We start from the raw sequence: 27,284 nt of genomic DNA on the forward strand, positions 1-27,284 counted from the left end.
AAATGAAGAGATACAAAGACATGATGTAGGTCGTTCTTTATGTTTAGTGATGTCACTCTGAATAATAAACTTTATTGATTTATGCAACAGATAACTATGCAAATCTTTAATTGTAACATAGAAAACTAAGAAAATGTCTTGTATAAAATGAACAATAATTGTACCATCAAGAAACAAACATTAAATACCAGTTAAGTCTTGGATTTTCATCTCTTTTGCTACCGAAGACCATATGTTTTTTATCACCAGCGTGTCTTTATAGTCTGATAGAGATGCATCATCTCTCGCACTATTTCGATGAGCTTTTCTGTATTATTTTTCGAAATTAACATGGCATTTATCTTCGTTCGTGGCATCTTGTCCTGTCGGGATCTCTCCGGTGACTGTCCGCGTCCGTAAAAATTCGCTCATCCCGCGAAACGTCGCTGATGCCGTCGCGGAAGCGGATGGTAAATGGACAAAAGGAATAGGTTCAACGTATTCTTTGATTAGCGAATCATTTCCGGACGCGGATGACGGACGCGGACCACTGATCACGTATAAATGGAATAGCGGCCTTATTCATTTGATTCCCATATGAGTCCGTTTTAGTTTATATTATTTCACATATTACATGTCCCTCTCCTTTTGCCGCCCTTGTGTCCACTCAGGGGTTTTGTTTGAGAGAGAGAGAATGAGGGACGGATGGAGAGAGAGACAATGTAAAATAGATAATAGATAAAATATTTAAGGAATAATATAATATTTTAAGTAATAATGGAAGATAAAGAGGGAACATGCAAACTATTAACCTGTATAAGAAAAATTGTATTAAGGGTTACGGACCCTAATGGTCACCTATAAGAATTTCATTATCCGATTTTTATTGCTATTTTTATTTTAGTGCCACTTACCATCTTTCAAGTTTTGCTCAAATTTAAATCACCCTGTCATATTCAGAAGAATTATTTTTGCATATGAAAAATGTCTATGTCTATTATCTATGTCTTTGTTTTTATTTTGGAGTTATACATTGTACCGAGTGACTATAAGTAACGAGTATTCAATGTGTTTAACGTTTTCTCGGTCTTAGATAAATGCATGAGCGTCAAAGAAACTCCCCTGTTCACATGGTTAAAAACGACATATTTTTCCAGCAAGTAAAACCAGTGCTCGTATGTAGGAAATTCAATAAGCTTAAATAAAGAAATATCTTATTATGTAAGTAACCAAGTTTAAAAATATAAAACACACTAAAACGACACTTCAAATAGTCCCTTGACTGGGATTTGAACCTCATACCTCTCACATCCTAAACGAGCTTGCTACTTAATAAATTGTAAAATAAATTAAGATTTATAAGCACATATCAAGAAATTCATATTATATACACTTAACCATATGATCAGAATTGAATTTAGCTTCCGTAGCTAACACAATTATAGAAAAAGATGCTGCTTGGAATTTTCAGTTAATTCTGAAAACTGCTTTAAACTGTAGTCCGTTTATTTTGGCTTTTAACTGGTGCCAGAATTTACAATTTGAGAAAAGGTAAGATTTACGCCATAAATTGTAACAAAATAGAAATATTAATGCAAGATTTTGCCTTTGATATTCCCGGTATTGCAACTGCAGTCCGCTCGTATACAAACAACTTCCAAGGTTATAAATTGTGTTTGATTAAATGGCTCTTCTACAAATTGACATCTAATATTCCGCGGAAAGCTAATATTTTTCCTCGTAGACTGGCGCATATTCCATAGAAATTGGTGTAGAAATAAAATACTTAAGACCATTTTCCCCTTTGAAGCGTGCAGGTTTTCTCTTGGAAATGATGTCAAAAATGACGTCACGGTCACGTGGTATTGCTACACTGATACTGGTGCCTTCATATTGCGGCAATCTTACCTTTCTTTTATATATAGGTACATTTATTATACGGTCAGTTTTTGTGTAGGTACTTTAATAATCGGCAGAGTTTGATTGGCTCATATTTAAAGATCTCATAAGTCAATATGTTTCTATCATTGTTGACCTTTTTTAATATATATTGAACCTTCATCAATAAGTAATTCAAACATATTCTGTTCACCACTTTGCTTTTTTACAACTTCAAATACTTCTGAAAATACAGTGTACATTTAGTCAATTGTGTAAACATTTGTAGAATTTGATCTTTTGTTGGACTACCCAGTAGTGGTACCACATTATGATCTTTGCCACAGGAGGAACAGCTACAGATCCTAAGGGCACCTTACAACGTTACAAATTAACGTATATAACAACTGAAAATAAAAATCGATGTTGTTTCATAATTTCAATTTTATTAAATATATTGAATATGATATCAAAAAAGCTGTCAACATAAATTCACAAAATAATAAAATATGTTTTAACATCGAAAATTGTAAAAGTCAGTACTTACAGTATTATCGTTATAATTATAATAACATTTTTTTTCTTTTATTAAATTTTGTTAAAAAAAACTGTCCACCTAAAATTAGTTATAAGAAACTCTGGTTTATTATCGCTGCACGCTTCTGAGCATTGACCTTTAACAATTTTGAAAGATTTTTCTATATAAATAAGATTGTATTTCAGGCGTTTGTAGATTTCTTTGCTCATTCAAATCATTAGCGCTTATTCGTACTCGTTAGTTTTTTTTTATAGTATCTTGCAGAACAAAGGCAGATTGAAATCGACAGTCTGAAACTCTGGCTATATATAATAAAACCCCGGGATAGGGACAAATCTGACTCAACAGCTTGATATGAACAAATTTGTTAAAGTTTGTTATAAAACGCTACAAACCAAATGTCTAAACTCTAGGACTTGCGCTTGCCTCAGAGAAATTCTTCAAACTTTAATGATCTTAATGCAAGGAATAGCCTACGCAAAGATTCTCAGATCTGCCCAAATGGTTTCAGGGTTAAATAAAGTTATAAAATAACACAGAAAGACGAGGGACAGCCAAAATCATAAAAACTATCACTAGCACCATGGTTTCATGGGAACTAAATAAACAGAAGATACATGTTCTCTATACTAAATCATTATGAAAATGAAATTCAAATAATATAAAAAAAAAAAATATGATTTATCATTATTTCTTTTAACAATATATTCTTCGCTTAAATGCAAACCCGCAAAAATAAAAAGGTTTCTTATTATTAAAAGACGCACCATGTGTTTCAAGCATAACAAAAACTAGAAATGTGTCCACAGGACACGCGTGGCCATACACGGTAATGTTTTGTCAATTTTATGAGTCTGGTTCGAATATTTTTGGGCGACACTTGACACAAGTTAAAAAATAAAAAATGTTTAACTAAGTCAACAGAACGAATTTTATAAATACTGAATAAATCCACAAGCAAACACAAAGGTGCATAGGTGCACATGCTGACTATCATTATTGTAAACTTTCATTCTTGTAAAACATGCAAAACCCTAGGTGCACAGTTTCACAGTGATGGTGATCTTTTTTCCTGTAAATATGGTTGATTCTAACTTACCGATCAAGAAACACATAACACAACATAATGGAACAGTTTTTACTTAGTCAATGGCAATTACACTTTACACTGACAAAATTCACATTCGAACCCTAGGTGCACAAATACACATGCCAACCAAAGTTTCATAACTTGAGGTCAAATACATATTGAGTTACACACGACCTAATTTGAAACCCCAGGTTTACAACGTCACACGTTGAACAACATTCCTGTAAGTTTCATGACTCTAGTCAAATACTTTTTGAATTACATGCGACACAACATGGAGAACGGACGGAAGGACCGACATTCGAACATTTTGTGATTAGGGGTAATTTTCGTTGTTATTTTCTTAAGGTCTGCTTAAGGTCTACTAGCACATAGCTCTTTTGTTATCCTTAACGTTATATAGCCCCGTAACCCAAAGTGAATGCTCGTCCGGACCGACAAACGGACAAGGGTAGTCTAAACGCCACCCATAAAGTGTTGTGACGCTTGTGTATTCAGTCTTACATATAACAGATGTTACATACATTTTACGTAACAAATTTACAAAAAGTCAATTAAGTTCACCAGTTTGTGATGCTATAGAAATAACAAAATAGTCATTTTGCAACATAATATTAATATAAACCAACATCATACCGAAGTATGCATTACTTCAAACAGAAACAAAGATGATAAAAAATATGAAATGTATATATTATGTATAAATGGATCAACTTTCATCCTTCTGAATGTATTCTTGTATGCTATGTTACCTGAATATATGTAACTTTCCTATATAATATATACAAAGGTCACAAAAATACATGTAATTATCTGTGCCAAAAAACACAATAATTTGACAAATAAGATATTCTGTACAGTTACTCAAAAATTTAGATCTATATACATCTTAATCTATCTATCTTAAAGGCACATCTTTTTCACGTAAAATTATATTTGTAAATATGTACATTTTGTTTTATTCTTTTAATCAAACTGGAATGGTTTGTGCAGATAATTTAAAGAAAAAAAACTATAATTAAAATAAAACTTTTATCCGGGAATTCAAGGCTTCAAAGCATTAAACTGCTATGCACATGTTAGTGTTAATTTAGTAAATATTAACAATTTAAAACCAAAAGGGACGCGACCGTGGGTACTTAATTGTTAATTTTTCCACTTTAGTAAAACTAACTGACTTAGTGTTTAACCTCATTTGACCCCGCTGGAACGCCTCAAGCTTATTGAAAGTTGTTTACAATACAATGAAGGGAGTTATGGAGCATATTCCATGTATCAATTACGTCAATCAAGATACAAAAAGAAAACGTTAGTCTGGTGACAGAGTGCGGATTATTAACATTGTGTAGCGCTGAATTTCTTCAATGTTGCAATTTTCTGAAAAATATTGGACGTGAACGATTTATGTGATATCAGCATTAGCCCTTCTCTGTATTTCCAATAATCCTAATTATATGTGTCTTTATTTTTCACAAGAGAGTTATACATGCATATCTACTTAAATAAGATAATAAAAACTTATAAAGAAGACGAATTGATAAATAATAAAAGTTATTTATTCAGACTTCCTTTAATAAAATTCGATTTCCGTACAAAAAAAACTCATTTTTATTTCCTGAAGAAACTCCACCGAGGTCAAAAAGCTTAAAACACACAAATCTTAAATTTCTTACGTAGATCACCTAAAAAACAAACGGAATAAGCAAAATGTTTGAAATTTTGCATGCAATTTATTTATCTTTTTATTCGTCAAATGGCGCATTAGTCTTGAAAATTTCCCAGTCATGTCATGAGAAAAAAAACAACACGGTTTTAAGTTATGAGTGTCATTCAAACATTCAAGTAATACTTTTAAGGAATTCTCAAATAGTGACAGTTATTAAGTGCTCTTGGTTAAAGTAACTTCTCATCAAAAAGAAATGTATATGGTACAACCGATACAAACGTTTGTTGGTCTGTTTTCGTTTAAGCCAGGTGCAAGGAGATTATACAAAGTATTGGTGATGCAACATCTGTAAACAATTTTCTTCCGGCTGTATTTCTGTTTCGCCAATTACCGGGATTGAAGTCTTTATATTGAATATTAATTGTCATCACAGTCACTGTAAATTTACTGAAGTTGATTGCTGGAAAACGCTGAACAGTGACAAATAAGCGAATTAAAAGATAAAGTTGCGTTGCAGTGTAGACAATAGATTATACTACAGCCTGATTGCACTGCCCTGTCAAATATGGATATATTATAGCACTCATTTAAATACTCAATCCCATGTCTGTTAAGTCCGTGTAGTTTACGAGAATTAGTATGGGGTATAAAACTAATGTTTAGTAGGTCAAATTAGCTAAATGTATTGGCGTCGTCACATCTGTAATAGCAAAGTCAGTTTAGTGACATTGTGATATAATGTTCATGAAAGTGTTTGGTTTGATTCCTACTGATGTCACTGTTTTAAATATGCTTTCATTATTTTGCAATGTATTATAATGAAAATGGCCGAGTGCTTGCATAATTGCCTTCACGGATATATAGCAACAAAGAAACACTGTTGTTTTGCCTCGACTTGTTTTACGGTATTGTAATGGCATGTAGTTATTTTAATCCATTAACTTTTAGATGATAATTCTATAACCATGTAATTTAAAAAGAGTACAGACTCAGTACAGTACAAAAGTGCACAACATAATTAACCAAAACGAATACCATAACAAAATCAATGCTAGCTTTTGAAGCCGCTAGTTGCTAAGGAAAGTCGTTGCAAAGTAAAGACAATTGAACTAACAAATTGCTAGGTAAAATCAACGGTTATAATGAATGTACGTAGTTGCAATTGAATCACTGGTTGCTATTTAAAGTCACTTGAAAATTAAAAAGTTACAAGAAAGTTGAATGGATAAAAACCGATAAGTATGTAAGTCACTGTTTGCTATAAAACGTCAATGGTAACCGTTGTTTTGAGTGTCACAGGTCGCCATGAACGTCACTAGTTGCCAAAGAAAGTCGGAATTTGCTATAAATTCTATCAATTAATGACCCTGGGCTTTAACTTGAATATACTTGGTATGTAGAGGTCCTCTTTACAACGCTACAAGCAAAATATCTAAGATAACACCCTAATGGTTCAGGTGAGCGCTATGTGTAGGTAAGGTAAAATCGCACATATCTTATTATTATGATACTCAAATTTTTCACCAAACGAAACATAATACAAAAGTTAAGAAATATGCCGTCTTTAATTTGCTATGATTTGATAAAAAGAAAAAAAAACGAATTCAACTAAATATATTTCATGAAGCAGGTAACAAATTATATTTTCTAAATGCAAAATTATACTTAATTTAAGGCTGATTGTAAAAAGGACAAATAAGATGTTACTACAGCAATTGATACCATTAAATTTCGAGAATAAGGAAAAAATAACCCGTTGAGAAAAAACAGCAACAACACATAGACAGACAGTCAGACACACACACGCACGCACCCCCCTTCCCCCTCCCCCCACACACACACTTATGTAATGTTTATCGAATCATTTTTTTTATTGAAAAACAAATATATAGCTTATTTTACCTACAATTACTATGTATATGTTAGTGTTCATCCGTGCTACTCTACAGAATTAAGCTACTTCGACGCGAGAAATAGCGACTGGAGAATGTTTCTAATTTCTGTAGAACAGCTATGAATACTAACATAGTTAGGGTCAAGCTTTATTTAGCTTCAATAATATTCACTTTTTACCGAGACAACTATTTTCGGAACGCGGTTCTATGAAGCACTATGAAAAATAGAAGGCTAATATGAACGGAGTTTGATATATTATTGACTTTTTTTTCTTTATGAAAATCATCACACATTTTTAATTAGAAATACATCGTTTTCATTGGGTTGCAAATAATGCTGGACACAATATTCAGAAAAAACTATGTGTGTGTGAGAGTTTGACTGGTTGCAATAAAAACTCAATATAAAGTCTCTTACCTGTGAAACATTCCATATCCTTATCAAAATTTTATATTCATTGAGTTCCATAAAACCTTCCTTGAATTATGTCTATCATTTAAATGTTTTTATTTATAAAACAATTGTCAAATAATTTATCTGAAAACGGGAGTACAAGTATGTCCTAATTAAAACTAAAAAATAATTCAAAGTGCCATTATTTTTTCACTGTCCGTTTACATTTTTTTAGTATTAAAAAAAATCTTCGGCTTATTTAACAAATATTTTGCTGGTCTATTTTTTTGTTTTGAACTTAAACCCACGCCAGTCCTCTTGTATCACGTGAAAAGCTTTTGACCTCCGAATGTGTTCTATAACAAATGCATATTCTATTTCTGGGTACACCTGTACCAGATTTACTGTGACTGACTTCGGCAGATTTTCCAGCAGGTTAATATCGTTCTGTAATCTTCCTGGAGGCAATGCTATCGACAACAACTCCACACGTTCAATATTCAACATGTCACGTGACAGTAACCATGAACTTTCATCTAGAATCATTCCCCCTAATTCAACATCAACTAATGACGGTGTTGTTATATTTAATTGTATCCCACACATCGCCCCAAAGCATAACTTTCTTAGAGTTGAATGTTGCGAAAAGTCCATGTTCAACCTCATACAACCGGAGTGGTGTTCTTTACAGGTTACCCCGCTCAATGTTATCTCTTTCATTGATTTTTGACCGGCGATAAAATTTAAAATTGTTTCCAGCATTTTGTGAGTTAACTTGAAAAGGCTAATATTTAAATATTGCAAGTCTTGTAATCGCACAAAATTTTCAATTTCATCATTTGTCCATTTACCCGTTAACAAAGTAACGTTCTGTAAACTTGGAAACAATAACAGATTTATCCAAGCCACCTTTTGCCCGTTACTTCTATAACAAAGTTTCTGTATATTACCGAGATCTTTGAGAGAGAATAAATCTATACTTTCACTTAAACGGGTGGAAGGAAACATAGTGTTAATATCAAGTGATTTTATGTTGGTTTTGTTTTGTTTTAACAAATGTTGTAACTGCTTACTATGCACGGTTAAGTGGTCAATGAAAAAATCTTGTAAACATAAATGAATATGTTTGATTTCAGGCATTTCTTGTAAACACGACATGAACATTTCCTGTATGTGATACAATGGACTACCGAAACCTTTTTGCGTGTCATCTGTGTCAGTTCTATAGTTGCGTGTTGTCTCGTCTTCATTTATCACAAACATCAAATCATTTGATATTGCACATATACTGTCAGCATTCAATCTACTCATAAATTCATAAATTTTTGACATATCCAGAATGTCTTGAACATGTCTACATTTTTCTACAACATTTTTCTGTTCGTCACTATGAGAACTTATAAATATGGCGGCAAAGAATTCTTGAACTGTTTTGTGGGAAAACGATACTTTACTTAACATTTCCCTTGCTGATTTAGATGTACTTTCTGACAACATTCCAGATTGAAGAGCGAATGTCATCTCGTTTTTTGTGAGATATTTTTCAGCAATTGATCCATCAAATACTAGGGTGTTTTCTTTTGTTTCATTGAATAATGTACAATAAGCTAATTTTCCTAAGTACATAAGGAGTGGGTAGTATTTCGTACAGTTATCATATTTAGCAAAGCATTCTGGGATGTCACTGGAAGAAAGCTTCCGCAATAGTTTCAGCTCCCCGTGGATCTTAGTTGTTCTCGATAACAAAAGCTCGACTATATTTATATAGAGATCACATTTGAAATTTTCTATTTGAACACCTTCGCACCATAAACAAGTTGTATATATTAACAGTAGAGGTACATAAGCAAGTTCGGCGTTTTCTCTCTTTCTGATTGCTTCTATGAACTTTTTGACGTCATTTTGTAATGCATCATTATTCGGGTGAAACTTCAATCTTTGAATTATCCTTTTTGAAAGTGTCATTGCCGAGATGTAGCTTAGTTTTGTAAGTTCTACCTTTTTTCCTAATTGACTCGAATTTAGATTCAAAACACCTATTTTCCATGGTCGCGTGGTTGTCAGTATTGTACACTTTTCCCGGTCCTTCCTATGGGGGATCGATCGTGGCTTTTTGTAACATTTCTTGTCTGGGTGAGTCCATTCATCTAGTCCATCTAGTATTACTAGGCATTTCTCATTTTTCAAAATTTTAAGCAGGACATCTTCGGAAAGCTTTTCTTCTAGACCCAAACATTCAACAATGTTTTCAAAGATAAGATCATCTATTGAACATAAATCATCCGAGTCTCGCAGTAAGACTAGGAATAAGAAATCAAATTCTTGCATACAGTCTATATCATCCTTTGACAATTCTTCTTTCATGTTTTCGTCTGGTTTGTGAGCTTGACACCAAACGGTAGCCAAATATTTTGAAAAGGCAGTTTTTCCCAGCCCTGCATCAGCGAGTACACATATTTCTTGATTTCCAGTTTTAAAAATTTCCGATAACGACAGTATCTTTTCAACATTACCCGTCTGTGTTGAGACATTTGAGCTTAATTCCGGCCTGATATAGAAAGAGGACAACGGAGTGTCTTTCTCATCAAAAAGAGGCGACAGGAAAATTTGACTGTGTCTTGTTTTGTAGAATTGAACCAAGCCCTCTTTTAGCCCTGAAATACAAGAGCCGTTCGACCCGAGTGATGCTACCCGAATAGGTTTTTGACACAGAGAAGTTGTTTTTTAATATTATTCTTAGAAGTTTTAGAGTTATGTCCCGGAAAAAGTTCACAGTGTGAAAATAAACAAAAGACAATAACTCAAAGATAAGGCAAGGCAGAGTAACTGTTCTTTTGTACCTCTACTCAATGAGATCTATCTACCTACAAAGTTTCTTGTTGATATCTCTTTTTGCTTCAGAATAATCTCCCGAACGTTATTTCAAGTGTATAAATGAACAAAGAGCAAACACTCAAAATGAAGACAAGGCAGAATTACGGTTCCTTTGCACTGCATATTTATGAGATTTTATTCATAAGATATGCCTACCTACAAAGTTTCTTATTGATTCCCTTTGTGTTTTTCGAGTTATGTTCCGGACAATGTTCAAAGTGTAAAATAAACGAAAGTCAATAACTCCAGAATAAACAAGACAAATTTACAGTTCTTCTACTAAACGAGATCTATATACCCACATAGTTTATAGTTATGAGTAATGTCTCAGACAAGAAAAGGGGACGGACGGACAAAGCAGCGACTAAATACCCACCTTTAGGGGAGAATAATAAATCAAATCAGGTTATAACTCGAAAATTCAATTTGATAAAAAGAACAGATGATAAAAAAATGTATTATTATTTCCTTTTATGTACTTTTCAAATAATACAAATCCACATTTAATATAAAGTTTTTACAAATGCTATAGTTACACTATATAATTAATATATTAATATTTATATAATATATAATTATATTAATTATATTTCATCACACAGTCATATGGATTCGAACCTTATTTCAGTTTAACACTTGACATGTGTATCAAATAATCATTTGTGGCTATCAGTCTATATCTGTTTCTTTTTAATACTATATAAAAAGGGGAAAAAAGTCAAACCACGTGAACTTTCATTTTGTTCGAAAAAAACCACAAAAAATATAGAGGAAAACTAAAAAAGGCACGTTTATATTGTTTTGTTTATGTTTCATTCAGTCTAATTTATTTGATACTACTAGACAGTGTATTTATCTTCGCATCTTTCCTAGATAGACTTTATCGCCAGAAAAAATGCTGCAAATATGCATAAATAAAATAGTATAAATGAAAATCAGATTTTCGAATCCCAAACATTTAAGCGAACGAGACATTATACGATTTATGGCCTCACAATTAAATATAATTATGTTGGTAGTATTAACACTCACACTTTCATTTGGAACAATTCTATATTACGGAGCAGAATGCAAGGTATAATTTTTTTCTTTTACAAGGAGGAGGCTTCAGCCCATTGATATAGAACGATTTTCGCAAATATTATAGATTTAGAAAAGGATAATTTTAGTGGCACACCTAAAAACATTGTTATACAAGTTCAAAAAGACAATTAACATAAGTGGCAGATAATATATGTACAATTTCAATAACGAATACTGACTGAGTACTGATATTAGTGGCGATAAGAAAACGCAGGGTTATGCAGAAGTACTAGACATTTATAATAATTCATACATGCATAACAATTGACCCCTTGATCAAGTTTTAACTTTATAACAGTTTTTAAAGAAACACTTAACAATGCTTGTCATGGTTTTAATCATAAAACTAAGTGCTTTGATTAATATTCTAAGAGATTTTGCTATGAAGAATAATAATGTTATTTATATTCAAAGACATTATTTCAACAAATTTGTTAAAAAATCTTAGACTAATTAATTTTAACGCTTCATGTCGTGTTCTTGTATAATACGTCGTATATGTTTTTAATAATGTAAAATGCGATTTTTGAATGACTAGCACTCACCAAGCTTTAAAACAACTCTGTTCAAGGAACATTCTTAAACTTTGCAAAGTGGGTCAATTTTTCGACTACTTGTACGCGTTTGCCATGACAATCAAAAACGTGTTACTGTTTCAGTAGACCAGAGAAACATTTTGATAAATATATTTCTTCCAAGAAGAACTGAAGTGAATTTCAAATCATTTGCAAACTCTTATGAAGATAAATTTTAACCAATGAACATTCATTCTTATGTATGTGTTTGTACTAGTAATATTTGTCTTGCTGATAACTGAATGATAGAGTGCACGGAATCCGATTGAAATCAGCTCATAGTTTACGCTTCTACATGCAACATTAGTGCACGTAACTGATCGATTTTGTTTAATATACAATTACTTACAGTGCTTCATAATATAACAATTAAAATCATTTAGCAAATGAAAACAAGTGGTTACTTTGTTTAGAATATGAATACCAAAAATCAATGTCCGACCGTTCAGGAACAGTTTGACGGTAAAAATATCCGCTTTAGATTTGGGGGCGTGGACGGTAATTTGCACTTTCCATGAACAGGCTCAATCAAACCGAGCCTGAAACATTTTCAATTTTGTCGTGTTAGGCGTTCTTTAGAGATTCTGTATTTATCTATTTCATGATCACATCCGTGTTATTTGTGCCGTGTGGCGGCTGTAAAAAGTCTCCCAGTACATTTAATCAATGATGTTATATTTTCGATCCTTGAAGATCGTTCAGCACGACATTATTGTTGCGCTTGTGGTAGTTTTAGTTTCAACTTTTCGGCATTTTCTATTTGATTGGTTCCAATATTCCTACTTGAATAATGTTGAATAACCCTTAGGATAGGTTGTCTGCTTTTTAAATTTGTCTTTTGACGTCTTATCTGTGATATGCAGGCTTCATAGCCTCTGATCCTCTTTCAAAATTCCATTTTAATTAGTTCCGCCCATTGTTTTCTCGTTTAGGGCACACGCATTTTTTTTACTTGGGGACCATATGCCGCTTGTCATGGAATGGCACGAACGTGTCATATTGAAGGTTCCATGATGACCGCCATATGAACACATCTGCAGATGTTTCAAAATTCTAAATTTTACCAGTTCATGTTAAATGTTGAATTCTGCTTAAGCTGGTGCTAGGGGGCGTGGACGGTAACTCGCACTTTCCAGTACCGTCCATGAACAGGCAATTAAACCGAGCCTGCAACATTTTCGATTTTGTCGTGTTGGGCGTTCTTCTGGGATTCTGCATTTATCTATTTTTTGAGATCTTGTTATTCATGTTATATAATATCCATATGTTTGAACACACTAAAATAATCTATAACATTAATAAAACATTAAAAACAAGATAAAATATATGTTAGGTCAAATCAATGTGATCTGCCTTGTGCCCTGTCCTGTTTTTGTTTGGGGGCCTCCTGGGCTCCTTGCCACTGGCGCTTGTTACTGGGTCGGGTGGGGGCTGCGTTCATTGAACGCCGCCTTTCCTTGTTGATCTTGTTTATCATATTTTGTTTCAGACTGCAACATGGCAGATTAAAATAGAGAAAAACAGAATCCCCAAAAAAATTCCAACACAACAAAATTGAAAATGTTGCGGGATCGTTTTGATGGAGCCTGTTCATGGACGGTACTGGAATGTGCAAGTTACCGTCCACGCCCCTAGCTTCAGCAGAATTCAAAATTTAACACGAAAATGGTGAAATTTTTAATTAAGAGATATCTGCAGATGTGTTCATACGGCGGTTATCATGGAACCTTCAATGTGACACAGTAGCGCCATTCCATGAAAAGCCGCGTATGGTCCCCAAGTAAAAGAATGCTTTTGCACTAAACGAGAAAACAATAGGCGGAACTAAATGAAAATGGGATTTTGATAGGGGATCTGAGGTTATGAAGAAAGGCCAAAAGAAGAAACTAAAAGTACCACATAACATGTTTACACAACAATAATGTTGCGCTGAACGATCTTCAAGGATCTACAATATAACAACATTGATTAAAAGTGCGGAGAGACTTTTAACAGCCTCCACACGACACAAATAACACGGATGTAAAATAAAATATCCTTCGGAAATATTGGTGCTGCTCTATAAGTAAGAAGTGAAGTGCGAGGCAGTCTTTTTCATTTTTAACATGCTTTTATATGCCTTATCGTTCAACATTTTCAATTCAATCGCTATATGAAAGTCAATATTTTGGATAAACTATTTAATGTAAATTCTGGAAACAAAGTAGTGATCCCTCGGAAGCATTAATCAAAACAAAATTAGAAGAGAATTGCAGACTCGGTTTGATTGAGTTTGTAAGTCTGACATTTGAAATTTGACCATAAGGTAAGGATATTATATTTACATAATTTGTTGGATTGGTTGGTTAAAACATTTTTATTTTCAAGCTCGATTGCGAAACAATGTCTTGCAATTAATATTAATCACTTTCGAGTCCGCTTCCTGGAACCAACAAGTACTGGTGTCGTCGTGACCCGATTAGGGCTCGAACCCATGATACCTTGGTTTAGAGGCAGACTCCTAAACCACTAGGCCACCGCTCTCTAAAATGTGTGTTGGGTTAAGGGCTACATTATTTTTTATCTTTGAAAGGTATCAAAATATCAACAGAAATCTTGGAGTACTTGACTATTAGTACAGGTTGTCTACGCTTTTGACTTGCCATAATGTCAAACTATCATAAAATAATCTCCCTTTATCACCAAAATCAAAATTACTGTCAGGCACCCGTTTTCAATAAAAATGGTATTACTCGCCGTTGCGTACTTTCCGATACGATTAACAAGTGGCTGTCTCATATTTTCTTTTAAATAAAAACATATTTTAATATCTATTAGTGTAAAAATAACACAATAGATATAGCTTTCAGTACCCGTTAAAGTGTCCTCATTTACAAGAAAACTTAAAATCTGATAAACAAAATCAACAAGAGACGGCGGCGTTCAATGAACGCAACCCCCACACGATCCAGCAACAAGAGCCAGCGACAAGGATCAAAGTTATCGCAATGCCACTGTCAAAATGAAATGGATTTTTTTTCAAATATAATATTTAATCAAACATGGTACGTATATAGCACGCTTATGAAGACCCCTGTTATGATTGCAATTGAACCCCCTTGGGTCAAGGTCACTTTGCTTAAAATAGAAAAAGGGTCAAACACGTGGTAAAAAATTGAGACGGACGCACAGATATGGGACTGAAACAGTAAATGGTTATTTTTTTATGTTAGGGCCATTGGCATTTAACACAATTGTAATGTACCGTGCTCTGGTGTTCTCTTTACAGTTTGTTGACCCAGTATCTATTTCAAGTAGTGCGGATGCCCACAGGGACACATTAACAAAGAAGAAATCGTACATCATATTTGCTTTTGGCGGGGAGATAATAACATACCTGATTTAGCTGTTTCATATTCTATCAGTTTTTGTTGAAGAGAATCTTCTACATTGAATCTTTTTATCTCCTACAATAGAAAAAATGAAACAATTAAATATATTTTATTTGGTTCTTTTCAAATATCTTTATTGTATAAAGTATTATAAATATTCAATATCTATAATCCATAATTATTATGATACCCTTTTCACATTGGTGTGCCTCTCTTTTTTAATTTTCTTATTTGCAGTAGCCTTTAGTTGAAAAGTATAAAATTTGCAGATGAGCCTTCTCAAAACAAATCGTGCACTAAAGAACAATATGGTATATGATCTTTCACCAGAGATAGATGACTAGGAAAAAATCATTACTAACGTCATTTGGTCACATTTAAGTTACCCAAGAATCATATCTGTAAAATTTTGTAAAAATCTCCGTTAAGAAATGTTGGTCGATAAACTATAACTGCCACAATACAAAAAGCCTCTCAAACGCTCATTTCTGTGTTATTAATACTCATATGAGATGAAAGCAAGAATGGTATAACATTAAAATTGCATAATTTAAAGGTCTTCACTCAAGTCACTTTCCAATATAAGGAAAGGTTTCAAACGTGGCCACGCAGCATGTCTCTATTTAACCCTTGATTTTGATTTCCATCACTCATGTAAATATTTAAAACACAATATGTAACACTTTAGCCATGTAGCCGCTGTTTGGGCTTTTTTATCAAGGGTGTGATTCATAACATTGGGGGCAGTTTATGCTTCAAAAATTAAAATTTGCAGTTCAAGTCATGTTAGTGTCTCATGAGATTTTTACATAGCTCCACTTAAAATAGTTTCACCTTGTGTGACTTACATATGTTTAGAAAAAATTCATTCCTGTAAAGGCTGTTCAAAATTTATTCCATGGTTAATGCCGACATGTTGTTAAAAGGTATTGTTGACAGTCAAAGGTCAAACAGTCAGTGAAGGTCAATGCTACTAGTTGTGAATACATGGGTTGTTCAATATGTAATGAGGTTGTGTTTATATCTTTTATTTGATACATTCAACAGTTCTATACAATACATAATAACAAAGTTCATTCATTTCTGAATGCAATCTGAAAATATATTATATATTTTATAAAACAGTTTTAAAGTTATAAGCAAGTTATAAGAAAGTCATGTTTGCACTATCGCCTCTTTTCCCCTGCACACCGATGTGTTGCGACGTCAGCGACGTCGTTCTCGCAGTTAACGTTGCTATGTTGTCTTGTCTCATTCATAGCTTTTCAAAATATTCTCCCGAATGCAGAGCATATCTTTGGTCGCGTTCAACTCGCTAATTGATGATTATTTCTTCATACCACTCACTTTTCTGAGACTCTTTGATGCATCTCTCTATCTTATAGTCTTCAAGATCTAGCATGTACCTTTCATTAATAAAGAAATACATAAATTAATTGTATTAAGAGATAAAGTTGATACTATTCTCATTATTTTATAACCTAAATACATTTCTTCTTTACTGAAAAACATTGAAGCAGGAAATATAAATGTTTTAAATCTAATTAACGAATTCTTATTTTTCATTATGCTTTTTTATTTTGATCTTAAACGCCGATATGTTATACGTAAATTATTAAACTTCTATTAGGATTATTCAACACTAAGATATTTTCTTACTTTTCTCATGCTTAAATCTTTCGTTTGTATGCTATGCGCAGTTCCTATGCTCACATAAGCAATTTCGGCAAGCTCCCACACCTATTCGTATCAGGCGCTGACTGAATTGACGCGACATTTGACGCTTTCACAGACTTTTTCCTTCCGGATCTATGTTCGTAATTCAGGGATGTGTGTTCCTTAGAAAACTTTCTTGTGCCACCTAAACACTACGTACGACAAACACTGTTATTCCGCTTAGCCTCTTGCAACATTGATAATGTTTCCGACGCCGATTTTTCTAAATGCAAGCAAAACTTAATGTTCACCAGCACGTCAAGACGTTCATGCATCATAATATTTACTGACAACCCCTTCAGGGGGACCCTGAACAAATGTAAAAAATTCGACGTTTTTAAGACCAAATGACGTCTTTTTTACAAAAACGTCACGATATAACTACAAAAACCATTTGGGGTTTAAAGGTTTTCGTCATTGAAAAAAAAGTGCCTTTCTTTAAATTTATATTATGGTTACCTCTCTTTTAAGGGGAAAAAACGGAGACGGGGGAAGGGGCGGAAAAAGGGGTTTCTATGGGTTTTTGAAAATGATCAAAGGGTTTTTATGTCCGTTATATTTTTACTTTCCAATGGGGCCCGGGAAATTTTGGGTAAAGGGAAAAAGTTTTAATTTTAAAAATTTATAACCCCATTTTTATATTAAAATTTAGAAAGGGCAGTCGAATTATATTTTTGAAAGTCCTCGATACGTAAATTTTTTTATTTTTTTAAATGTATCCAGAAACATTAGAGGCAACAGTTGTTTCAGAGAAAAATACACTTGATTTTTTTCATAATTCCCATTTATACACTCTACTGCTCCATTTAGGCTGGTAAAGATCTACTAGATTACATTTTGTGTCAAATGGCTAAGCTCTAGGTTTTTGAGTACTAGAGTAAAACCATTATGATTTTTGATCGGGTTTATGTTGCATCAACACTGTAATGGGCATACTGGTGACTTTCCAGCTTTACTTGCATATTCCGGGCACTTGCGGGCACTTGAGTAGAATCATCAACATTCCACAAGCTAGCTGGAGCTTCCTTACAGAACAGAATTCAAAGTCCCTGACGAGAGTGGTAGTGGTATCAAGACAACAACCTTAACACATCGGAAAATGTTACTATATATGTAACTGTAAAGGACATATTTATTATGTTATATAATAAATAGTAATGTTCTATACCGTCATTGTTTTTTAAAAACACTGATAGGTGATCACGTAATGATCATTTATTTTTGGTCAAAATACAACTTTAGTTTATAAGCAAACAGTTGAAGAAAATTATGTTGATGATGCACGGAACACAGATTGTCAACATACCAGCTTAAATATTGGCACAACTTTCTCTAGGTGAGCTGGTATGTTGACAATCTGTCTTCCGTGCTTTCTGTCTGAAAATGTGTATATAAACGGAACTAGAAATATGTCCTTAGAAGAATTGCTAAATAACATTCTGTAAACTTTAAAGAAAATAGCTTAAACCTTTAAAGAGCCGCAGCCTTCATGTGACTCAACATGAAAACGCACGCATTCGCACGATCGGACGGACAAAAGGAAGGAAGGAAAAAGGCAAATCTAAATGCCCTCCAATATGCATGCGGATCAAGGAGGCATAATAAAATTAAAAAAAAAAACAACAAAACTTGTTAGCCTTATTTTCTGCAAGCGTATACTATTATCTACAATACAAACATAAGTGCCCTTTAAACCATGGATATATGTACATCTACTGATTTATCAACTAACAAACACTAGAAACGTCAAGTTGTACCTCTTTTCCTTTGTTAACCTGTGTTTCAAGGTCAGTAAATTTTTTTTCAAGCTCATCATAATCTTTTTTTGTTGCAGCATCCTCTGTTGATTTAAGAACTTTTGTCATTTCTTCTTTGATTTGCGTCAGAATTTCTTCAAAGCTTTCAGTAGTAATTATAAAGTCTTCTTTCTTCAACTAATGAGAAAAGGTTTATTACATTTTTCTGTCAGAGGTAAAATTTTACATTTTTGATGTACGATATTTACTTTTCTGTAAAAACATATTATACATGTATATAAGGTATGGCATGTTAAATGTTGTAAAATTCAATTAATTTATTTTTGGTCTATATCTAATATTATTTATATTGTATAATTCTAATTATTATTCAATTCTACGGATTATTTGTTCATGGTACAAAATATGTGTGTGTAATAATTTTCTATATAGATGTATATGTCTATATTTGATATATTGTATAGTTAAACAAATACTGTATACTGAAACATGTTTATTCGATAATTTGAATCATGGGATAAAATCACAATTTTTAATAACGGGATTTCATTGGTTGATTCAAATCAAAGTGCATGTACACTTAGCAAATTAGGCACCGCCTTAAACTAAGCACACATTTCAGATAGACATGGATGCAGCCATTTTGATTTTAATTAACCAAGTAAATGACGTGTAAGAAAATTAAGATTCTATCCCATGATTCAAATTATCAAATAAATATTGTTCAGTTTACAATATATATTTTGAATTATACAATATATTTTCAGAAATATAGAACATTTTTTTATTGTTTTTATCATATATATGAAATATTATTGCACTAATATAATTTTACGTGAACAAATATTTCGATGGATTTGATAAATATTAGGTTATAGAATATAAAAATAAAACTTTGCAACATAAATATTGAATATAGAACAAAAGTTTAATTTATTGAATTTTGCAACGTTAAACATTCCATAATAACGTCAGACTTTAGTTCAAAATAAGCTTAATCTTATTTTATTTTATCTTTCATATTTGTTCTGAGGACTTTTAAATTCCACCTTTACAACTGGATGTATGGTATAGGTGTCTGTTTGTCAGACTATTCTAATTTCTTCACTTTCATTCTTATCTATACATATAAATCCAAATATCTGTGTTTTTATATTTTAACGTTTCATAGGTATTTAAGTTTGATCTCATCGATGTATGTTAACTTAAATTAACAATTATGAAGCCACTTACAACAGTGTTCCAACTACTCTTAATATGTCCTTAATATGCTTCTAAACCCCATTAGGATTTCAAATTTTTACATATATTCATTATTTACACTTACATCTTGGAGTTTCCCCAAAGCTTGTTGTGCAGCATGATGATGAACAAGTTCCTTACCATCTTGTAGAACTGCTATCATATCATCTATATAAGAGTTTGCCACTCTTTCCTCTAACTCCATACTGCTTGAGTGGAAAATCTTATTTCTATACTGTCTTACCTATTGAATTGAAAGCAAATCTACGTCTAACATATACGCTTAATTATACTTTACTCAGCACTGAGACTAAACCAGGCTCTTAAGTTTAGAATTAAAACTGATAAGAGCGATACCTAAATGCATCTTCTCGGTCCGTTCAGTCAAACGCTAGATCGAGCACAAAGTTAGACTGCACAGAAAGATTATGGTAACATAACTTTTATAAATATATTACCTTACCCAAACTAGTAAGGGTCGCGAAAACAACGTAAGTTTAAAGCCGGGCTTAAACATTTACACCTTACAAAAATATAATCTGTTGCATACAAATTCATTTAGTTAAAAAGTTTTTTAAGAAAACTACATGAGTCTCATACATAAAAAGGGCAGAACCCTACAAAATGGCAATAATTGGTTAAGTTATATTTATGTTTAGGAAGAGAATATAAGGCTTTACTGTACAAGCAAGTCCATATTCTTATCAAAGTAAAAGATCTTATCTTCACTTTGGAGCAGCAACGGGTTGACTCTTATAACATTAATTCTAAATATTCAATTAAACATAAACAGATAGTATTAAAAAGGATTAACCTTTGAAAAGAGATTGTTATGCACTGTAACATTGCATCCAATATGATTATGAAAATATTTGTTATTTATGATAACATGAAGTAACCCTGCACAGTCCGTATTGTCTGCTGATGTCTTGTCATTGTACCCAGGAGCATTTATAAAACATTTGCAAATGCTCCATGGGTCAACGGACCAATGACGGGCATCGCTGTTTTTCCAAAAAGGTGCCGGTGGATGTGATGCATGATTCTGTAGAATGTTGTCATAGATGGCACCACATACGTTGTTTGGACAGGGGTTCTTCTGTTTTGGATAGCAACAGTTACATTTATCTTGATTAAAGGGGCATTTTCCTTTTGATATTTGTAAGTGGTCTGGCTGAAGGGTTGTTATCTGACAGACGCCACATGGTACATTTGGTTTCGGAGTCTTTGTTGCTTGAATTTGGTTTATGATATCTTTGTGCTGCTGTTCTCCTATATCAGCACAAAATTGTACTAATCCCTCTTTTAGATAACCTAAGCCTAGGCCTGCCTTTACCCACTGACGGTATTTGTTGTTCTTCAAATGTGTCCCGTGTGCAATCACGGGATCTAGAAAAAAAGAAATATATTTGACTGATTTTTTAAAGGTTTTTAGGAAAACCAACCATGACTTCAATTGAAAGCAAACATATGTATGCCCCTAATACTATTTAAACAACCAAAATCAATTTAACAATGTTACGTCTTCACATGTGCTTTCTGTTTATTATCATATTTAAAATGAGTCCTTATGATCATTCCTGACTGCGAATGACAAAAATTAAGTTCATCTATAAGCCACAAACCTCTAAGATATATTGCAAAAATATCAAAAATTACTGTATTTCTGTATATCTTATTAATCTAAATTTTCTAACTAATACAGTTCCTTTTTGTTACAAGAACTTAAAGACTCAAGAGGGGTGTTGCACTTATTCATTATTCCTCATCAAACCGAGTCTGCAATTTTCATGTTATTTGTTGTGATAAATGCTTCCTGGGGGTCAATTTGTTTCCAGATTATTTTATATATGTAAATAGGTTTGTGTTATCAAGAATAATCTTTCAATTAGAGCCAAATAAATCAACTTGTCTGAACAATGTTTCATCTTAATTATCCTTACGATACTGTATTATCTCCATGATTTACGCTCAAGTGTACCGAAGTTTATGATTTATAAAACGATTATAGAGGTCTAACAGTCATTGTTATATGCCAAAAAAGAGATATTTTTATCCACAAAAAGACAACATGTGTTGTCCTATACATCAGTCCATACAAAGCTATCGATTTTCTTCTTACTTCTAAGGCCAAACTCATTGAAAATATTATATTAATGAAAATATACTAACTTTATTGTCACTTTTGAAGTAATCATCATAGCCTGTTTTGTCAAAGAATAAAGCAAATTCATAAATAAATAACAAAGTTATGGCAACGTAAGTTAATATAAATAATTTGACCTGTATGGTGTATTAATGTTCAAGGTCATAATAGGTCAGAAAAATAAGCAGGCCAATAAATATCAAAAAGGTAGGTCTTTATGTTGTTTGCAAGAACATTTTATATATTAACAATCCCTTAGCGACTTAGTTTTACGTTAAGGCTGTGTTTCTTTTCAAAATATATACGGAGATCTGTGCTCACTTTTTTATAAAGCTACTTTTCTTTTTACACAATTTAGCATTTTACTTTATCGCATTCTTGCATTGCTATATTTTCGTAATTAGAGTTGTAATTCAATTAGATTCATCAAAATTGTTTAAAGCAACTCTACAACTCTATAAAAGAATGTAAAATATGTATATAGCAACCTGTTATATACCAAAAATGTTTAAGTCTATTACATTCAGCAAATCTCTATCTAGCAACAACATACCAGTATTGTTCTTGGAATGATGAAATCAAGCAAATAATTTGTGATTGCCGCAATTCATTTGGGTCACAATAAACACTTTAATTTATTAAAATATGAATGAATATGACAAAAGGATGTTTGTGGTACGCCCGAAAGATATTTAATTGGAATTATTTGACAGTTATGGGAATTGAAAAACATCATAAAAAACAGTAACATGCTAGTATACACAAATTTAAGGTGATAGAGACAGAGTTAAAACATTTTCAAGACACCGTTAATGCAGTTAATTTTAGAAATATCATTAGAAAGATCCTTTTCAAGATATCTGATACTTCATACTCATATATTTTAGATTCCGGTACTATCGCACTCGGTGGTTTTTGCTACAATCTGAACAGTAATGACGATAAGTGCAAACTACTATTGAGCAATATTGATAATTGAAGTCCTTTCGCATTTCCACTTATTGACACTGTGTTTTTTTAAAAATATTTGTAGGGACACACTCTCCTGACATAGCTTTGACACTAAGTATTGGTTGTTTCTTACCTTGGTCCCTTGTCAGTTGCTCTGCCATATCCGCTTGTTGATGTATCGGTGTTACAGGCGGTAGTGTATTTGCCGTAGCGGGAGGTTTGCGTTTGTAAAGAACTGTTGGGGTTGGTAAAGATTGACTAGCCGGAGGTGTAGGTGCCCTCGGCGTGGGTGTCACAGGCGCTGGTGTAGGTGCCGTAGCGGGAGGTTGGCGTTGGTAAAGAACTGTTGGCGTTGGTAAAGAATGACTAGCCGGAGGTGTAGGTGCCCTTGACGTGGGTGTCACAGGCGGTGGTGTAGGTGCCGTAGCCGGAGGTATAGCAACTGTTGGCGTTGGTGAATATAGACTACCCGGAGGTGTAGATGCTCTTGGCGTGAGTGTCACAGGCGGTGGTGAAGGTGCTGTAGCCGGAGGTAAAGCAACTGTTGGCGTTGGTGAATATGGACTAGCCGGAGGTGTAAGTGCTCTTGGCGTGAGTGTCACAGGCGGTGGTGAAGGTGCCGTAGCCGGAGGTAAAGAAACTGTTGGCGTTGATGAATAAAGACTAGCCGGAGGTGTAGGTGCCCTTGGGTTGGATATAGGTGATCCAACCGGAGATGTAGGTGCAATTAGCGTTGGTAAAGTTGGGCTAGTCGGTGGTGTATGTGCCATTGGCATGGGTGTCACAGGCGCTAGTGTAGGTGCCGTAGCCGGAGGTATAGCAACTATTTGTGTTGGTGTAGATGCTCTTGGCGTGAGTGTCACAGGCGATGGTGTAGGTGCCGTAGCGGGAGGTTGTCGTTTGTAAAGAACTGTTGGCGTTGGTAAAGATGGACTAGCCGGAGATAAAGGTTCTCTTGGCGTGGGTGTCACATGCGCTTGTGTAAGTGTCGTAGCCGGAGGTAAAGCAACTGTTGGCGTTGATGAATATAGACTAGCCGGAGGTGTAGATGCTCTTGGCGTGAGTGTCACAGCCGCTGGTGTAGGTGCCGTAGCCGGAGGTATAACAACTATTTGCGTTGGTGAGTAAAGACTACCCGGAGATGTAGGTGCCCTTGGCGTGGATATAGGTGCTCCAACCGGAGATATAGGTGCAATGAGCGTTTGTGAAGATTGCGTAGCCGGAAGGGAAGGTGAGTTTAACGTGGGTGAAGATTGCTCAGCCGAAATTGTTTGTGCCCTTGGCGGGGATGAAGATGGTCTACCCAGAGGTGTAGCCGAAAGTATAGCATTTGTTGGCATTGGTAAAGATGGACAAGCCGTAGCTGTAGGTCCCCTTGGCGTGGTAGTCACATGCCGTGGTGAAGGTGCCGTAGTTGGAGGTAAAGCAACTGTTGGCTTTGGTGAAAATAGACTAGCTGGAGGTGTAGGTGCCCTTGGTGCAGATAAAGGTGCCCCAACCGGAGATGTAGGCGCAATAAGCGTTGGTGATTGTCCAGCCGGAGGGGAAGGTGCTTTTAACTTGGATGAAGATGGCCTAGCCGGAGTTGTATGTGCCCTTGGCGGGGATGTTAATGGTCTACCCGGAGGTGTGGGTGCCCTTGATGTGGATGTAGATGGACTAGCTTGAGGTGTAGGTGCCCTTGGAGTGGGTGTAGGTGCACCAACAGTAGATGTATGGGCAATAAGAGTGTGTGAAGGTTCTCTTGTCGGAGGTGTAGGTGCCTTTACCGTGGATGTAGGTGAACTAGTCGGAGGTGTAGGTGCCCTTTGAGTAGGTGAAGATGGCCTTGCTGGAGGTGTATGTGCCCTTTGCATGAATGTAGACGGTATACCCGGAGGTGTAGATGGCCTTGTTGTGGCTGTAGAAGGACTAGCTGCATGTGTAGGTACCCTTGAAGTGGGTGAAGATGGCCTAGCCGGAGGTGAAGGTGCCCTTGGCGTGGGTGTATGTGCCTCAACCGTAAATGTAGGTGCAATAAGCGTGTGTGAAGGTTGTCTAGTCGTAGGTGAAGTTGCCCTTGGAGTGGGCGAAGATGGTCTTGCCGGAGATGGTGTGGATGTAGATGGTCTACCCGGAAGTGAAGATGCCTTTGTTGTGGATGAAGATGGACTAGCTGTAGGCGTAAGTGCCCTTGGAGTTGGTGTAGATGGCCTAGCCGGAGGTGTATGTGCCATAAGCGTGGCTGTAGATGGCCTAGCCGGAGGTGTAGATGCTCTTGACGTGGTTGTTGTAGATAGCTCAGCCGGAGTGGATGAAGATGGCCTATCCGGATGTGTAGATGCCCTTGGAGTGGGTGAAGACGGTCTTGCTCTTGTCGTAGATGTAGGTGATATAGGCGGTGATGAACTCACTAAAGGTTGCATTGAAGCCATCCTTAGTAAATTTTCCCTATCAGGTGACCTCTGCTCTGTGAGCGTTAGCCGCCGATTACGAATCGACGGTTGATCATGATCATCATACCGTACAGGTACTTTCCTCTTTGGAGTCGAAGGTATTATTTTCTCTAAAATATAAAACAAATATAACATCTAGTGTTTTAAATTAATTTATTTATAATTGTAAGTATAAAATAGTAATGATCCAAGGTGAATTTTTAAGGACAAACTAATAAAACAAGAACCGGTTGAACCGGGTGATGCTCCCCGAGAAGGTTTTGGACACAGGAAAGTAAAAAAAAAAGCAATAACTCCAAAATTAGACAAGGCTGTGTTTAGGTACTTTAGCAGTGCAGTTTTATCCAATGAGATCTATTTACCTACAAAGTTCCATTTTCTAATAGTTTAAGAGTTATGTCCCGGACAAAAGTCGTAAAGTAAAAATAAACAAAGGGAAATAACTCCCAAATTAGGGAAGATATAGTTACGATTCTTGTTCACTGCAAACCTACTCAATGAGATCTATTGATTTGCAAAGTTTCATCTTGATAACTCTTATAGTTTTAGAGTTATGTCCCGGACAATGTTCATAGTGTAAAAATAAACAAGGACAATAATTGACAATAATAGTATTAGGCAAGACAAAGTTACGGTTCGTGTGCATTGCAAACTTACTCAATAAGATTTATCCAACTTCAAAATTTCATGTTGATACCTCTTATAGTTTTAGAGTTATGTCCAGGACAATAAACAAAGGACAATGTTTCAAGTATAAGGCAAGGCAAAGTTACGTTTCTGGTGCACTGCACACTTACTCCATGATATCAAACTACCTACAAAGTTTCATGTTGATACCTCTTATAGTTTAAGAGCTATGTCCCGGACAGAGTTCAAAGTGTTAAAATAAACAAAGGGCAATAATTAAAAAAATAGGCAAGGCAGAGTTACGGTTATAGTGCAATGCACACCTACTAAATGAGATATATCTACCTACAAATAGATGTTGATACCTCCTGTTGTTTCCAAGTTATTTCCCGGACAAGAAAAGCGGACGGACGGACGGACGTTCTAACGGGACAGTAATAATGTGGCTACTCTTTTGTTCTCTCTGTTGTTCTTTGTAGTCACACAAAAGAAAATAGCCACATAGAATCATAACGGTATGAATGACATCAAAGAGAAACAATAGTTACCTAGTGTCCCTCTAGCAACATTATATTGCCCCGTGAGAGCGGACGGACGAACAAAGCGGCGACTATATGCTCACACTTCGGAAAACATGAAAACCAGATTGCATTTGTGAAAAAATGCTTTACCACCACATTATGTAATACAACATTCAATAGTAGGTTAGGAACAGAAGATTTTTTTTGTTTCTTTACAACTGAACTTTGCAAATAATGCAGTTGAGTCTAGTGGTCAATGTTATATTCCACATGGCCTAGATTTCATGACTAAAAAGAAGTTCATATCATCAAAATCGAGGTCAGCTTATATCAAAGTTCTATTTACATTTCAAATTGTGCACATGGTCCAAATATCATAGCTGTTTACCATAGGACAAGAAAGTAGATCACACGTAACAAATCAAGGTCAGCTTATATTAAAATTAAATTTTTCCTCCCAAACTTTGCACATGGTTCAAATGTCACGGTTGTTCATCAAGTGACAAGAAAGTAGGTCATTCTCCCTTTTGACAGGGCAAAATTTCA

General features: G+C 34.5%; 1 protein-coding gene across 1 annotated transcript in view; it reads right to left on the reverse strand.

The window, feature by feature from the left end:
- Positions 1–50: 50 nt before the first annotated feature.
- Positions 51–27,284, reverse strand: part of LOC132751543 (uncharacterized) — a 36,238-nt gene continuing 9,004 nt past the window's right edge. Inside the window, exons 2-7 of the mRNA XM_060741723.1 lie at positions 23,289–25,700; positions 20,873–21,447; positions 20,144–20,302; positions 18,817–18,993; positions 15,349–15,418; positions 51–10,094 (exon numbers count right to left, since the gene is read on the reverse strand). Of these exons, the coding sequence (XP_060597706.1) occupies positions 7,720–10,094; positions 15,349–15,418; positions 18,817–18,993; positions 20,144–20,302; positions 20,873–21,447; positions 23,289–25,700 (5,768 nt within the window). The 3' untranslated portion in view covers positions 51–7,719. The remainder of the gene's footprint in view (positions 10,095–15,348; positions 15,419–18,816; positions 18,994–20,143; positions 20,303–20,872; positions 21,448–23,288; positions 25,701–27,284) is intronic.

Source organism: Ruditapes philippinarum, unplaced genomic scaffold (assembly GCF_026571515.1).
Source record: "Ruditapes philippinarum isolate M1 unplaced genomic scaffold, ASM2657151v2 ctg5949_1_1_1_1, whole genome shotgun sequence".
Lineage (NCBI taxonomy): Eukaryota > Metazoa > Mollusca > Bivalvia > Venerida > Veneridae > Ruditapes > Ruditapes philippinarum.